The following is a 17,576-nucleotide window of genomic DNA, read 5'->3' as shown; positions in this document are numbered from 1 at the left end:
ACATGATTTGACTCCAGGCCAGAAGGCAACGTGAGCAGAAACCTGTGTTTCTTGGCTGTCTTGTCTAAGGAAGGAGCCATTTCTGGACAGGATGTTGACATGTGATGAGAAGTGGGTCCTGTACGAAGCTCCTCGATGTCGTCTTCATTGGTTAGCGTTCCATAAACCGGTTCCAAAACAGCCCAAACCAGCACTTCACCAGGAGGTCCACCTGTGTGTTTGGTGAACTGCTCGCGGTACTGTGCATCGGAAACTGCTATAAACTGAACAGAGCATCAATGCAACTGTGTGCTGTCAGCAGATAAGCCATATTAAGAAAAACTCAAAACTCTGAAGGCAGCACTTCTGAATCACAAAGGGGTCCTCCTGTTACAGGACAACGCTAAGTCCCACGTGACTAGGATGACCCGGGACACTATTCTACGCCTTGGATGGGAAACACTACTGCATCCGTCATACTTCCCAGACATTGCACCGTCCGATTATCACCTGTTCCATTCCTTGGACAATCACCTTAGAGGACGCCAGTTCAAATCCCTACTGGAGGTGCAAAATGCACTTGATAGTTCTTCGCTTCACAGCCCACCTAGTTCAACCGCGATGGAATCCATAGCCTTCTAGAACGTTGGCAGAAGGTCGTCGATGTTCGAAAATGGTAGGTGAAAAAGCGACAGAATTTTCTTGGTTACCTTTATATTATTTGGTATTTTGACGCATCCATAATTTGCAGTATTACAATCCCGACGAACTTCTTGTATTTAGTTTTTACGAATCATTAAAAGCAAACTACTTTTAATAAATACGAGGGTGATTCAGAAAGCAATGCCTCCAAGCCCACTACTTGGCCAGTAGTACTGCAAACATTCTGAACTGTTTATCATTAATGCATTGATGTTTAAGCTATAGAATGTCACTTGTTTCACCTTCCTATCTCTTCTCGTTCCAGAGTAATGGGGCAATCCATGGCATACAGTGGTAACGTCCAATTGAAACAGCGGGCTGTCACTGAATTTCTGACTGCGGAATTTTGTGCGCCCAGAAACATTGATCGCCGGCGACTAGTCGTGGATATACCATTGCGACCCGGAAACAAAGCGTCAGTCGGTGGAGTACCGCCACACGTCTTCTCCGCCTAAAAATTCAGTTGTCCATCTGCTGGCAAAGTGTTGTTGACATTCCTGCCTATGGTCCGGATCTTTCGCCCTGCGATTTTTGGTTCTTCCCAAACTTAAAGGTCACCTTAAGAACCAACGCTTCAGTTGTGACGCGGAGGTGGAAGTAGTAGTTCGGCAGTGGTGTCGCCAGTAGCCACCACAGTTCTTCACCGTCAGCATGAAAAACCTTGTTTCATGTTGGCGCAAGTGTGTTGCACGTATTGAAGACTATGTTTTAAAAATGATGGCATCATTTGTAGAGCTTTTCACTGATACCTGTATCGGTGCTGTCAAACACAAATAAAAGTATCACCTTGGAGGCATTACTTTCCGAATCACCCTCGTAATAGTGTTAGTTTCGGCAATGTATTATTGCGTTCGTAAGACAAAAGACACTGATTCATTGCCGAAACGTTAACACTGTTACCTATTGAAAGTGATTTGCTTTGGTCTGGATATATTTTTAATTAAGGTAAAGCAGTTCCAAAGCTAGAACGGACGGTATTTAGATATATTCGCTCAATTTCTGAAACTTCACGGGAGCGAAGTTTGTTCAGATGGTATTATGCAGATAACATTTAAGTATTAATTACGTGTTATTTTTCCGAGTAGCGATACTAGTTGTGTAGAGTTAGAATATTTGGGTACAGTAACATTTCTATGTATGCCAACGAGCAAATAAAAAACCACAAACGCGATGGTACTTTGAGGAAAGGACCTGGTATATGGAAAGTTGGTCAGTGAATTAAGGTTTATGTATCTCCTTCTATCTGTCTATGTAGATGTCTCCTGCTGTCATCTCTCCCTCCTCTCTTCTGAGTCGGGGCTTGGGGTAACTATTTTATTATTATTTATATCTTTTATTCATCTATTGGTAGTTTTACCACATTAAGGTCAATCGCAAGAAAGGGATTGGTGATCCATATACCAAGTTATTCCAAATAGATATTGTTTTGTAAATCAAATACAGTATTCATCACATCCAGATGTTGTTGGTCCATTTCTATTTTCGGAGGATGGTGCGGTGCATGTGTGACCTCTGGGAGACTTTTGTATGTTTTCCTTTCTCCCTCTCTCTCTCGCACTCTCGCGCGCGCTTTCGCTCTCTCTGCCATAACCAGCAAATAACAAAGTTATGTCACAACCAGACAGTGCATGAAACAGATAAAATGGAAGTACAGGGTGTAAGTATAGACTGGAAAATTTTGTTCTATAAAACGTCAAAATTCACCACCAAAAATGTCCATGGTCGGCTTTAGACGCTACCAAATCGCAAGCAAAGCATGCTTCTATCGCAAGCATGAAAATTCGGCTCAATTCGCACTCAAATTCGCTCTTGAGAATGTTACTAAATTTTGTTTTGGGAGAAAAGAGGTCACAAAATAGTCGCGAATACAAGAACAAATAATAAAGAAAGTAAGTCTACCTGATGGATAACAACAAGAAATGATGCAAAATGCAATTAGCTAATCAGTAAGGTATTATAGGGAGCTAGCTTGTTTACCAGCGGGGGCTGAGGTAAAGGAATAAAAATTTCAACAATCTTTGTTCTTGACTCTTGCAATACTCCCTTACCCTCCTTCTATATGTCAGCGTTGCCAGGGTTAAAAATTTGTCACATGAATGTCATTTGGAAGAGTTAGTGTGAGTTTGTTATTTGTTGGGTGTTGTTGTGGTTGCGGTTTTGTTGCTTATTATTCATTTGACAATGGCTTCACAGCGTAAGAGAGGGCAAACTATACACAGCGAAGCTAGAGAAGTAATAAGGAAGGCCATAGTGCAGTGCGACGAAGAAGCGAGGTAGAAAAAACCGGAGCATTTGTTATGACAGCCTAATTTGCGTGTGTCCACGTATACAGAGATCTTCGATAGGGATTGCATAATTGCATAAACTCTTTGAATTAAGTGAGTATTAGCTGAATTTTTTTAACAACGCACTGGCAACCCTGCCTAGGACCGTCGAGTGACCGTTTCATGGCGACGGGGTGGGGAACGTGCCAGTCAACTCTGAATTCCTCAGACTCGCATTAAAGCTAGCTCCCTATAATACTGTATACCTACTTTTGGGCCACCCTGTAAAATGGTACTGATCGTTTGTGAAAATTATTCAGATTTATCAACTTCATAATAGTTCCCTTCACTATTAATACGTCGTTCCCAGCGCGTCTTTTGCAATAGCCTGGAGGTCCTACAGCGAATCTTTTGTTCTCTCTTCTATGGATTCAAAATGGCAACCGTTCAGGACGAATTTCAACTTGGGGAATAGAAAGGAGTCTTCAGATGTCATATCGGGCGAGTAGGGAGGTGGGATTACAATAGTCGTATTGTTGTTAGCCAAAAACTTCTTAATGAAAAGCGCTGAATAGCTAGAAGCATTATCATGGAGCAACATCTTAAGAGCCTGAATTACTTTTTAAATAGTAGTTGTCTTTAGTTTGTAATAAACAAAATAGTTTTAACATACAGTTATTAAAATTAAATAATAATGTTATTGAAAAAGTAGTTCACAGGATACCAAAACAACATGATACGTAATCAAATGCAGTAGAGTTGGTTCCTCTAGTCGCTGCCTTAACTTAGATTTTGGGGGAATTATTCTGGCAAACACTGTAATTTCTGTGGATGACAACACTAAAAATTGTTCAGGTTCATATTTTCTGTTGTAGAATAACATTATTTATCTATGATTGTGGTAAGTTGCATTTTATTATCTTCTTTCACTTATGAATAAACAAGCAAAAGAAAAATGGTAAATTTTGTATTATTTTTAGTAAGTCAGGTTCTTAATGAGGAACGCCGAATGGCTAGAAGCATTGTCATGCTGCAGCGTCCATGTTCCGTTTTTTCAATTTTTTGGTTTCTTCTTCCGTAGAGCCTCTTTCAAGCGCCTTGTCACTCTTGGTTGATAGTTCCACCACATGATATATATTCATAATGAACATCACATGTATTCATAATGAAATGAAAGGAAACAAGAAGCATTACTGTAACACTTGAGGAACTTTGATGTACTTTTTTGTCTTGCCGAAGATTTTTCCCCCTGCCATTAAGATGACAGTATTTTTGTTTCAACGTCATAAGAACCATAGCCATCCTAATCTCGTCACCTGTTGTGACGTTTTTCAAGAACCTATCGTCTTTGTTTGCACACACAAAGTTCCGCACGTGTTTCTCTTTCTTCATTTGTTAGCAACCGTGAAACGAATTTTGCGGCAACACGAATGCATACTTCCTCAGTTATTTCGCGGATGGTTAAATAACAATTTTATCGTTCAAAGTCGTACACTTTCTAACGTGAACGTATGATGATGATGATGATGATGATGATGATGATGATGATGATGATGATGATGATGATGATGATGATGATGATGATGATGATGATGATGATGATGATGATGATGATGATGATGATGATGATGATGATGATGATGATGATGATGATGATGATGATGATGATGATGATGATGATGATGATGATGATGATGATGATGATGATGATGATGATGATGATGATGATGATGATGATGATGATGATGATGATGATGATGATGATGATGATGATGATGATGATGATGATGATGATGATGATGATGATGATGATGATGATGATGATGATGATGATGATGATGATGATGATGATGGAGGAGGAGGAGGAGGAGGAGGAGCTACCTGCTTGGAAAAGGCTGAAACCACTCATAACATTGGATCTGGCTCATACATTCTTTCCTGTACACTTCCTGCAACGTGTTTAAAGTTTTATTGTAAATGTTTTGCTCAATTTGGAACAAAATTTGGTGTACACTCGATGGTCTTCTGAAGTCTTCATTTTCGTAATACAAAAGTACGGAACGCAACTTCCCTTCGAGGCTTACAATATCAACGTTGAAACAAGACAGGATGATACACTTACTGTTAAAATGCTTGAAAAAATCCCACTACTACGCGGCACTGGCAAGTAGAAAGTCATGTACACTTTGGTTAATCGTATTTTTTAAAATGTCGTCTTCTTTCTAGACAAATCTCACATGTATTGAAAAACTACGTATGTATTGAGAAATTTCGTATTTTTGCTGAAATGTGTACCTTCTATGATTTATTTATTTTATTTTATTATTATTTTTTAGACGAAACTATTCGAGTCGTGGACATTGAGCCATTGTTTCTCACAGGCGAGAGAGAGCTTAACTGGGACCTATTCGAAACGTAAGTTAATTAGAACTGTATGCGCGTAGAATTAACAAACATAAAAAGTGTGTATACGACTACTTTTAATTTAGTAGCATCCTTAGATATTTATAATTTAGTAGCATTCTTTGTTCCTAAAACGTATGTTATTCGTAACCTATTAGTACTTGACACCTTTTATTTTGCTAGAAAAATGTGTTATTCACTTCCGTACTGTATATGTAGCAAAGTATGCTGTTAACTAGGAGATTGTTTCTATTGTATTGTCTTTTCCTACCAGTAGCACACACATCTCTTTATGCAATCTACTGTATTGTCGTCTTTTCCTACCAGTGGCACATAGACACACCTTTACGTAATCTATTGTATTGTCGTCTTTTCCTACCAGTAGTACACAGACACACCTTTACGCAATCTATTGTATTGTCGTCTTTTCCTACCAGTGGCACACAGACACACCTTTACGCAATCTATTGTATTGTCGTCTTTTCCTACCAGTAGCACACACACACACCTTTACGTAATCTATTGTATTGTCGTCTTTTCCTACCAGTGGCACACAGACACACCTTTACGCAATCTATTGTATTGTCGTCTTTTCCTACCAGTAGTACACAGACACACCTTTACGCAATCCATTGTATTGTCGTCTTTTCCTACCAGTGGCACACAGACACACCTTTACGCAATCTATTGTATTGTCGTCTTTTCCTACCAGTAGTACACAGACACACCTTTACGCAATCTATTGTATTGTAGTCTTTTCCTACCAGTGGCACACAGACACACCTTTACGCAATCTATTGTATTGTCGTCTTTTCCTACCAGTAGTACACAGACACACCTTTACGCAATCTATTGTATTGTCGTCTTTTCCTACCAGTGGCACACAGACACACCTTTATGCAATATATTGTATTGTCGTCTTTTCCTACCAGTGGCACACAGACACACCTTTACGCAATCTATTGTATTGTCGTCTTTTCCTACCAGTAGTACACAGACACACCTTTACGTAATCTATTGTATTGTCGTCTTTTCCTACCAGTAGTACACAGACACACCTTTACGCAATCTATTGTATTGTCGTCTTTTCCTACCAGTGGCACACACACACACCTTTACGCAATCTATTGTATTGTCGTCTTTTCCTACCAGTAGTACACAGACACACCTTTACGCAATCTATTGTATTGTCGTCTTTTCCTACCAGTGGCACACAGACACACCTTTATGCAATCTATTGTATTGTCGTCTTTTCCTACCAGTGGCACACAGACACACCTTTACGCAATCTATTGTATTGTCGTCTTTTCCTACCAGTAGTACACAGACACACCTTTACGTAATCTATTGTATTGTCGTCTTTTCCTACCAGTAGTACACAGACACACCTTTACGCAATCTATTGTATTGTCGTCTTTTCCTACCAGTGGCACACACACACACCTTTACGCAATCTATTGTATTGTCGTCTTTTCCTACCAGTAGTACACAGACACACCTTTACGCAATCTATTGTATTGTCGTCTTTTCCTACCAGTGGCACACAGACACACCTTTACGTAATCTATTGTATTGTCGTCTTTTCCTACCAGTAGTATAAAGACACACCTTTACGCAATCTATTGTATTGTCGTCTTTTCCTACCAGTGGCACACAGACACACCTTTACGCAATCAATTGTGTTGTCGTGTTTTCCTAGCAGTGGCACACAGGCACACCTTTACACATATACTAATTGCAAATTATTAACAAAACTTGGTGACACAAATGTTTGCAAAGTTATCATCACAACTTCGTCTGCTTCGCGAAGAAGTAGCTATAAATTGTCCTTTATTTTCTACAACTCTGACTGCAGGCGATCTCTCTGTTATATATACAAGGTGTCTTAAAATTTCTTTAACATAGGGAAACTTTGTTATTATCATAGTTACAACAAAATGTAGGAGTGGAAACCGTCTCCGAATATGATGTTTTCAATCTAATGTGAAGGATTTTTTTTTTTTTTTTTTTTTTTTTAAATAATCCGACAAGCCGTTTGCGCTGTATACTCTTTATGAGCTCAATGTTAAATGAAAATGCAACGTTGCCATTTACCGAGAGATGAATAAATTTTGTAAGAATGTGGTAAATGCGGACGTATCTGAAATGAGGGTTTGCCATCGACATGGAGCATAAAAGACAGTAAATTGATTCACTTACGCTATTGGTTCAGGTAAATAGTTTTCATTCAACATTAGGCGAATAAAGAGTGTACAGCCCAAACGGCTCGTCCGATTTAAAAAATTCCTTCACTTTAGATTGAAAACAGCATATTCGGAGAGGGTTTCCCCTCTTACATTTTGTTATAACTGTGATAGTAACAGTTACCCTATGTCAGGGGACTTTTGACACACCATGTATGTTGACACGAGGTGCACTAAAAGTACGTACCGCTTCATTCTAATTTCCAAGAACAAGGAAATACAAAGGACTAACCTATGTCTATTTCTCAGCTAACTTTTCCTCTTTATTGATACACAGTTGACATCGCTCCGTCTATTTTGTATAGCGCGTAGTCGTCTTTAGGGATACGTTTCAGATACTGGAAACTAGCATTTCCCTAGGATGACTTACTAGGCAAATGGCGTCCACGAAGAGAATCCTTCAGGTTTGAGAACTGCCAAAGTCATTCGGGGTTAAATCTGGTCCCGAATTACTTTGAGTGACAGAAGTTCAATACCGTGGTCAGCCAAGAATGAAGTTACAACATTAGCACGGTGTGGCGGTGCATTGTCCATGCGGGAGATGAAATTGCTATTTGCCATTTGTGGTCAATTTTAGCACAAATTATGTATCTAAAAGTGTACGAAAATACTCTCCCGTAATTGTTTGACCTTTTGGAACAGGGTGGGACAATATCACTCACTGGGAATCCAGAAGATAGAGTTTCCATGAATACAGTTCCTTTTCATTGGATGCACGTGACAAAATGTTTGCGAAGGGGTGAATCTGTTTCCATTGTATTGACTACGTTTTGTTCCTGGGTTGAATAATGAAATCTGTGATTTACCCATTGTCATAACACTTTCCAAGAAATTCCGTCTCTTCTTTTTTGTAGTGTGTCAGATTTGTAACACTTGATTGAATCCCTGTGGCGTATACTGGTTTGACGACGTGAGCTACCACTGACCTTGTAATAATAATAATAATAATGATAATTTACAAAATACGCACAATAATGAACAAATAGTGGTTGATGTGTTTAGATTAAACTTTTGTTTTCAGACTATTAATGTTTTCCACCGTAAATGAAATTAGGGCTGCCAGATTTGTAAAATCAGAAAGGATGATACTTTGATTAAAAACCACTAAAAGAATGTTTTTTTTCTTTCTTTCTTTCTTTGTTCGAAACTTAAGTTTGCTTCCAGATTATATCAAACAATATATTTTGAAAAAAAAAAAAAAAAACTATAGAAATTAATACATTATTAAACTAATAACAAAAGGTATAACTACAAAATGATGACTTATAACAAGCAGCAATACTAATGATACTTTTTGTCTGTTTGAGCTGTTTCTATCTATGATTTGTCACTTAAGAACCTATTATGCATTGTGGCACACAAACATGCCTCAGAATCACCATCATTGCTATAATTTATACAGATTTGAAGCTCAGCCTTCACAGTATCAACACTAAATCTATTTCTAACATCCGCCCAAAGTAATTTCATTCTTTAGCATATTCTTTCACATTCTGTATTACAATTCGATATGGAGAAAATGTAAGATGCTACGAGTTTGAAATTCCTCAAATTTGTAGGAGACGAACACTTCTTAAAAATTCGTGCATACTTTTCTTCATCAGTTCAGACTAATTACAAGCTCTTTTCGGCATATCGTCAAATTCTTTTCGTTAATAGTAGTTTTCTTGAGCACTAAAAATATATGACAAAGTTGACCCTGTCTTCTTCTGTGTTCCCACATTCTGGAAAATCAGGAAATGTCAGCGAAATAAAAACATGTCAGGGAAATTATGCATTTTGCGTAAAATGTCATGGAAAGCCAGGGAACGTAAATGTGCAAGACAATTCATGAAGTGTAAATTACATTTCTTCAAAACTGTCACAGCAGTGTGTGAACCATTTTAAAGGAAATTCCAGAATCTTGAGCCATTGCTTTTTTTCCTGTACTCAGAACTTCTCTCTCTCTTAAGGAATCTAATGAAACCTTCTGTCAAACAAAGCATTATGAAACTTGCTGACAATTCAGTGAAGCGTCTTTTATTTGGATTTGATTGAAAATCAAAATTTACTAGAAATAAGAAAGGTGTACATTAGTTTTAAGACAGAAAAATTACTGAAAGAACTGAAAGCATCAGATAACGATAAACTAGCTTTCAGGCATGACTATCGAAACTTTTTGCTGGGCACAATCAAGAAAATTCTGGAAAAAGTAGCCCTGTGAAGTACAAACTAGTACGTGCTTGCAAATTATTCATAATAGCTTTGGAAAATTCAAGATTACTAATAAAACTCCAAGTAACCAAAGCAGTATATATATTTTAAGATTATATATTTGTGTTACAGTTTCGGCTATGTAACATAGCCTTCCTCAGACACATTATGAGAGAAATATCCAATTTTAACAGCTTATATACAATATGGATGCAAGACACGCCCACTTTCTCTTTACAAAACGTAAACTTTCAGTTGGCTCTAAAAAGTAAATTTTAATTACTGTAAACGTAAATTTTTAATTGGCTGAGAGAGTAAATTTTTAATTACTGGAGTCACTTTCTCTTTTTGCGCACTTGTTATGAAACTCTCAATTAGGTTTTTGTCACTTACACTTTCTATTCGCTATTGCCCATCTGCTGTTCTCCGTAGTACACACCTGCTCCGACAGCTCGTGTTGATCCTTTTAATTCTTTCTTTCTATTTTGTCTATCATCTTTTCCCATAATTCATGTATTACAAGTCCACTAGACCAATTCATCAACTTCTCCTTTTCATATTTCTTAATCCACTGGGCTTCTTTTCACTTTCTTATCACACTCCTTTTCTCTCTTTCTAATCCTTTTATTCCTTCCCAATCTGTCTCATGTCCCGTTTCTTTAATGTGTTTAAGTATTGCGTTGTTCTTTCTTTTTAGTCTGGGATCGTCCTTATGTTGTTTTTTTTTTTTTTTTTTTTTTTTTTTTTTTGTTCTAATCTCTTTCCTGCTTCCCCTATGTACTTTATATCGCACTCTTTACAATTAATCTGGTACACTACTCCTTCCCCTTCTGATCTTATCTCCTTTTCTTTCTTTTCTCTCTCACTAAGTATATTATCCTCTTTCCTCCTTTCCTGTATTTTTTAATCCCTTCCTTCCTCAACAGGTTCTTCAGGATCTCCGTTTTCTCGCCTAAACTTTAAATACCAAACCATCCTTTTCCTTCTTTCTCTGCTTCTTTTTTTCTTTCTCTTTCTTTCTTCTAAATCTTCTCTTGTGCATCCGTTTCCCTTTAATAATTGGCACAGTATTTCTATGTCTTCTTTCCTTCTTTCTTCTTTACTATCTATCATTTCTATTCTCTTTTTCTTGTGCTGTATAAAATTCTTCTTAGTTCCCCTGTCAACGTCACTCCTCTTGTGGCAGTATATCCCGGCTTCACATTCTTTCCTATACCATCTCGTTCCGAATTTTTCTCCTATTTTTTTCTATAGTCATGTCCATGAAGTTGACTTTTCTCTCTTCTTCTATATCCATTTCTAGCCTAATCCCTTTATCTTCGTCCTCAATTATTTTAACAAATTTCTCCAACTGCCTCTTAGTTCCTTTCCATATTCCAAGGCAATCATCTACATATCTACAAAACCTTATAAGATTTTGTCCTCCTCCTTCTTTTACTTTCTATTCTTCACGCATCAAGAGAGAGTACGTGTTAAAAACAATAGAAGAAGAAATGGAAAATTAGATTATAAGAACTTTCTGTTCCCACCTGTTCATTACAAGCTCTGCTATACTGCTTTAGTACGTCCTCTGTCAACTTTGGACCCCATTCTACAAAAGAACGATCCAGAACTTGCTCAGACTAGGATGAAACGCATCCTACAAACTCTGCATGAGTATAACAGAACATCTGATTCTCTGATTCTGTACCTAAGAAAGCAAAGTGTCAATTTATGTTTTTCTGTACTGAAACCCAGGGGCCTCTTGCGGTTGACTTCAGAGAATACGAAGAGATGGGCAGCATCAGGTTAGACGACTTTTTTGCTAAGGTAATGTCCAAGAAACAAGAATATTTCGATTTGTGGCATGTTGTGAAAACATGTTTAATTTTATCCCACGGTGGTTCCTTACTGGAGAGCGGGTTCTCAGTCAATAAGATCCTTAATTCTCGAAAACTAAATCAAAGATTACTTCGTAGCACAGAGGTGGGTGTATGATGCAGTAAATGTGCTATTTAGGTGTGAAACTTCTCTCAGTTCGTTCAGCTCGGAGACGCTTTGATGAATACCAAAGCAGAAATTAATCAAAAATGGTAAGGAAAGTAAAATCAAAGGTGAAAGAAGAAAACTAAGGACTGAAGTTGAGAAACTGGAAGCAACGAACTGAAACAAATGGAATTACGTCACAAACAAGAACACGATGCTCTCGTAGAACAAATTCAAAAATTGAAAGCTACACAAAATTCTGTTTAAAAATATGAATGTGAGGATTAACATATCTCAGAGTTGGCATTATTAGGATTGATAGTATTAGGCTCAGGGAGAGTTGGCAATATATTCTTCACTGCTTTTTTTTTTCTTCTTTTGTTAGCAAAAGAGTCTTAAATTAAAATGTCAGGGTATGTGCTACTATATCATACATATATTGTTCTATACTTACATTTTAAATTTTGTGTAAATAACAATTACCCATATTGAACTAACTAACTAACTCTATGGCCTATGAAACCCGGAGGTTCAATGCCGCGTTCACAAAAGCTCTCCACTGACTTCTATCCTTAGCTAACTGCATCCAGTTTCTACTTGGTATTCCAATCTCTGCGAGATCCATCTTAATATTGTCCTCCCATCTGCGCCTATGGTTCAATACCCATATTGAACAGGGTAAATATAATAAAAGATGTGTATTGAACAGCTATGGAGATGAAGGAAGCCCTTAAAAAAGTGTATGATAAAACTTACCCCATGTTAGTCCTCACATTCATATTTTTAAACAGAATTTTGTGTTGCTTTCAGTTTTTGAATTTTTTCTACGAGAGCATCGTGTTCTTGTTTGTAACGTAATTCCATTTGTTTCTTCGTTGCTTCCAATTTCTCAACTTCAGCCCTTAGTTTTCTTCTTTCACCTTTGATTTTACTTTCCTCACCATTTTTGATTAATTTCTGCTTTGGTATTCATCAAAGCGTCTCCGAGCTGAAAGAACTGAGAGAAGTTCCACACCTAAATAGCACATTTACTGCATCGTGAACCCACATCTGTGCTACCAGAAAGTGTATGATATAACTTACCCCATATCTTCCCATTTATATTCAAGAAATTATGTCAGGAAAAACAAGAATTCGGTCAGGGAAATCGAGCTTCACTTTTTTGTGGGAACCCTAAGAAATAGGACTAAAATTATATTCTGGATCATAGTTCATAGACGCACTTGAGTGACAATTACAGGGTTTCAGATCAAAGCCGAACTGTTTACGTTACGGACAAATGATAAATGACAATCGATATTATTTCAATGTTGCCACTACTGTTTTTAAAAATATACATTGGGTTCCCCAAGTACAGTATTGTAGTGTCCCGCGATCAAGTATTTAACGAAGTCATGGTACTAATAACTTATTTATCCTATCTCCATTCTGGTGATATTTTATGCATCTTGAAACTTTGTTGACCTGTTTTATTAATTTAGTCTCTAAACTCGGAAAGGAGGACAAAAGCGCGCCCGGCTCGGTTACAAAGCCGAACATCATCATGTTTTATGTCCAATAGCCGGACGTCTGGCAACCCTGAAAAGCGCTGGTTACGCTAGTTCGATTCCATGGCTGGGTAGCCAAACTTCAGGCGTGACAAAATTTCCCTTAAAATCCTGGCTATGGGAACCGAACCTGAAAAGCGCCACCTTGCGTCTTATATTACCTTGAATTTGTATCCGTAGCTGACATTAAGGAAACGAAGGAAAAGAAAAGGAAAAAAAAAAACATTGGGTCGCCGTTATTCCTTCTTACACTATAATTTATAGACCAGTAAACACAACGCTACTTACTCCAGATTCTTGTACACTACTTGCGTTGTCAATGCTAAGGAAAAGACGAGGAAAGAAAAAAAAAATCATTTAAGATGACACCATATATCTTGCATCTCTGTTTATTTAACTTTCCTTGTAATAAACGTATAACAAAAGACTCTCATTGACATTTATGATCGTGGATAGCTAGATTCAGGAAAAAAAAATCCTTGTATTCCGTTTAAGTTTCTCAAACCTTTTAACGCCAACACAACTCAAAGGTAAATAACAATATAAATTAAGCCACACTGTACTAACAGTGTGGAGTTGTTTACATTTCTAGACAATAGCACAAAGTCCTTGGTAGGCTATTTCACCAAAGGAAATTTACCAATTACATTACCACTCGTAACCATCTCCTTGCAGAGAGAGAGACCTACGGCTGCGTCGATTAACCTTCCCCCTTTTAGTACATAACTTCTCCACTTCACCCGCATCCAACTGCTAAGAGGGCATTTCCCTCGACATTTACTATTAGCAGCGGCGGTAATAACATTAAACTCTGTAGCACATTATGGGGAACACAAAACCAGCCAATGAAATTAGACTCGACTTCTGACACTCCCGCATTGAAGTACGAGTGGTATCGTACACCCACCGTCTTAACGTGCCTCACTGATTTAGTGAGCAACATCACAATCAAATGTAACAGGACAACTCGAGAATGCAAACTTGGGGTGCGGCGACTTAATGCTTAGATTGTAAATGATATAGATATACTTATGTATATAGTTATTGATGAACAATACGGAATGCCCGCTGCTGGACAGACGTAAACTAGCCATCGCTAATCAATCCTTAATTTATCAAATAGAATACCTGAGAGAATAAACAATACGGAATACCTGTTGCTAACATACATGTGCTAGATGGCAGCGAGTAATATATTATACATCTAGACAACTCTAAGAGATGATTTTTATTCAGAGCAAGAGAGAAACGGCTTTGATATCAGACTATCCCGCTGGCGTATGATTCAACTTACTGGACAGAGACTCACTCTCGTTTACTCGGACATATTACGGACAAAACTCATTTCGGACAATATTATGGACATTATAAACTGACTCGGATAATATATATATATGTATACACCAAGAAAACTGAGCATTATTAAACGTATAATATTGTTTGTTCATAAGTAATCTGTAGTAAGATAATGAACACACGAAGACATTAATATGACGTTAGACGTTATATTTAAGACAATTTGGACAACTATAAACGGTGGACAATTTCTTCCGCAACTTCCCGGATGATACCAGTTTCTTCACAAGACGGAATAAAAGAAATAGACATATTTACCTGGTAGACAGTTACCAAAGCTCACCCGACCGTGGTTTCACTTTACGAATAGGGACACTGAGGAAACACTGTGAAACCGCACTCCAGGGTGGCGACCGGTCCTGACGACTCCTCCAACATCTCACCATGTGTACAGCCATAACCTCGGCGTGGATTGATCACACCCCCTCCTTGGTTAACAGCAAAGCATACGTTCCACTGCTATCTCCACCAGGTAGACAAACAATCACTGCAAAGCTGCTGCAATGTTCATCCTCACAACAGCGACCACAGTTAGACACATTAAATTCCGGAGAGGCAGGCTGAGCTGACAACAAGTAATATAGGACGAAGTCCCTTGCCAAGAAAACGTAGTAAGGGTGGACGGAAATTTACAACGTCAAGAGAAGGAAGCCATACATCAATCGAGTTCGGTCTCGGAGACAGCACAAAAGGGATTTCTGAACTTCAGCTTTCATCACATTAACAGTTAGGAAATATCTAACCAATCCCAGCCATATTCCAAAACGCACAGGTCGAATATTTGAGTAAGTTCTCTTGTGATTCTTGTTTATACCCGCTGGCCTAGCATAACGTTCGACTAAACAGCTTCTTTAAATATTTATATTAAAGAACGGCCACTCACTGCATAATTCACTGTAAATTAATATCCGAAAATATGGACAATCGTGCTTTTTACCTCACCGCGGCCATGTTCGCAGTTCGTAGTACAAAGAAAAGGTGAACCAGAGGGGGCTCTCCGCAGCCCTCTCACTTCCGGATTGGTCATTCCATACTACGCATCAGAGCGTAGAATGGAAATAACAGATTTTATAATAAAACAAATATAACTAAAGGAGAATAAAAATTATATAAACGGGCATTTATATATGCAGATTCATAATAATCCTTCCGTTTTACATGAAACACAAAAATTTAAATTATTTCAAACGATCCGAGCTACTCTCAAAAGCCGCTCAACGCAAACCATAGACGTACAAAGGAAAGTAGCATACTACATCTACATGCACTAGTCCAATTGTCGACCATCTTGAATCCTTCATGAGAGTCGAGAATTGAGAAAATAAAAAGAAATAATATTAGCTGAGAGCTAATTGAACATTTCCGCAAATATTCTCTTTGAGAAAATGTAACGCTCAAAGAGGAACGTTACATCCACCCAGAGGACAAGAAAAAAAAAATTTCTCTCTTTTTTTTTTTTTAACCCTATATATTATTAGTTAGAAGTTATTTATATGGATAATTTCGAAGAAGTTCATCTCTTCGTTCTTTGGAACAGTTGAATTTCTTCAAATTATGAAAATTCTGCGTTCCCACACTTTCCCCAGTGAGGGTATGCAAAATTACTGAGTTTTTCAGAACCCTTCTAGCCAAGAAAGGGCCCGAGAAACATTTCATATATTTAGCAAATTCTCCTTTAATTGAAGAGGAAAGATGGTGAAGTTTAACCATTACTAGGTCTCCTTCTTCTAACTTAACCTCCCTTCCTGTTCGTTTTAAAGATTTCTTAGTTTTATTAGTAACTTTAGGATACAATGTAATATGACGATCTTGGGTAGGTGTCTTCTCTAAAACACCAGGCCAAGGAAAATTATTTTTAAATGCTTCAATAGCAGAATAAGATAAAAATAGCTCTGCAGGCGTACAATCAATACTACTACATAATGAATAATTTAGGAGTTCCTGACATCGCTTCAGTACAGTACTCCACTTAGAATGATTACTATGACACTCTAAACGAATAATTCGGTTGAGTTCTTTATGGCTCCTTTCTGCCAAACCATTCGAAGACGGGGAATAACTAGACGTTAATACGGATTTCATATTATGCTCCTTACAATAGTCCTGCCAGAGGCGCGAAATAAACTGTGAACCTTTATCCGAGACAATGGCATTAGGATAAGGGAACAAATAAAAATAATTCTTTTCCAACACTGAAATTATACCTTTAACGTGAGCAGTCTTTAAAGGAAAGAAACAAACAAACCTAGAATAAACATCAATAATAGATAAAATATAATAATAACCGTTACTAACTGGGAGCCTCCCAACGAGATCTACCGCTAGGCGGTCGTGAGGTCGACTAGCTTCTATATGAATTTCTTCTTTAAGTATTACCTGATTGGCGAACTTTGTCTCAGCACAATCAAGACAATCTCTAATATACTGTCGAATTGACAGTCTTTGTTTCTTCCAATAAAATAAAGAACGACATAAAGACATACATTTCCTAGCTCCAAAATGACCACGTGAATGGACTATTCCAATTATTTCTTTTACTAACTCTTGAGGAATAACCAAAAGCCATTGGTTCGAATTCCTATGCTTGAAATATAACAAACCTTGATAACAAGTGACATGTTCCGAGGAACTATCCAATAAAGCTCTTAACTTAATACAGAAGTCGTCATACTTCTGCTTTTCCCTGACTTTCTCCAGGTTGAAAAGAGACGAATCTTGAACAGACAAGAAATTAACATGATACTCTTCTAACTTCGAAGGCACTTCCGGCGGATTTCTACTCAATGTATCCGCAACAAAATTCAGACTCCCAGGACAATGCTCGAAGACAAGGTCAAACCTTTGTAATTTAAGAAGCATACGAGTCGTCCTAGTATCTAAGTTCTTCATAGAAAAAGAATGAGTGACGGCAGCATTATCCGTAT

General features: G+C 37.7%; 1 protein-coding gene across 6 annotated transcripts in view; it reads left to right on the top strand.

Moving 5' to 3' along the window:
- LOC145669563 (maternal effect protein oskar-like) overlaps positions 1-17,576 on the top strand; it is a 59,390-nt gene that overhangs the window by 19,340 nt on the left and 22,474 nt on the right. For 5 of the 6 annotated variants that reach the window (XM_081737771.1, XM_081737770.1, XM_081737772.1 and 2 more), the window contains one exon: positions 5,282-5,360. The exons of the other annotated variant lie outside the window; for it this stretch is intronic. In XM_081737771.1, the coding sequence (XP_081593897.1) occupies positions 5,282-5,360 (79 nt within the window). The remainder of the gene's footprint in view (positions 1-5,281; positions 5,361-17,576) is intronic. 6 annotated transcript variants of the gene reach the window in all.

This window comes from Thermobia domestica, chromosome 14, assembly GCF_964235325.1.
Source record: "Thermobia domestica chromosome 14, izTheDome1.hap1.1, whole genome shotgun sequence".
NCBI classification, from domain to species: Eukaryota; Metazoa; Arthropoda; class Insecta; order Zygentoma; family Lepismatidae; genus Thermobia; species Thermobia domestica.
The sequence above is the reverse complement of the archived record's forward strand: the minus strand, read 5'-3'. Positions and strand labels throughout refer to the sequence as shown.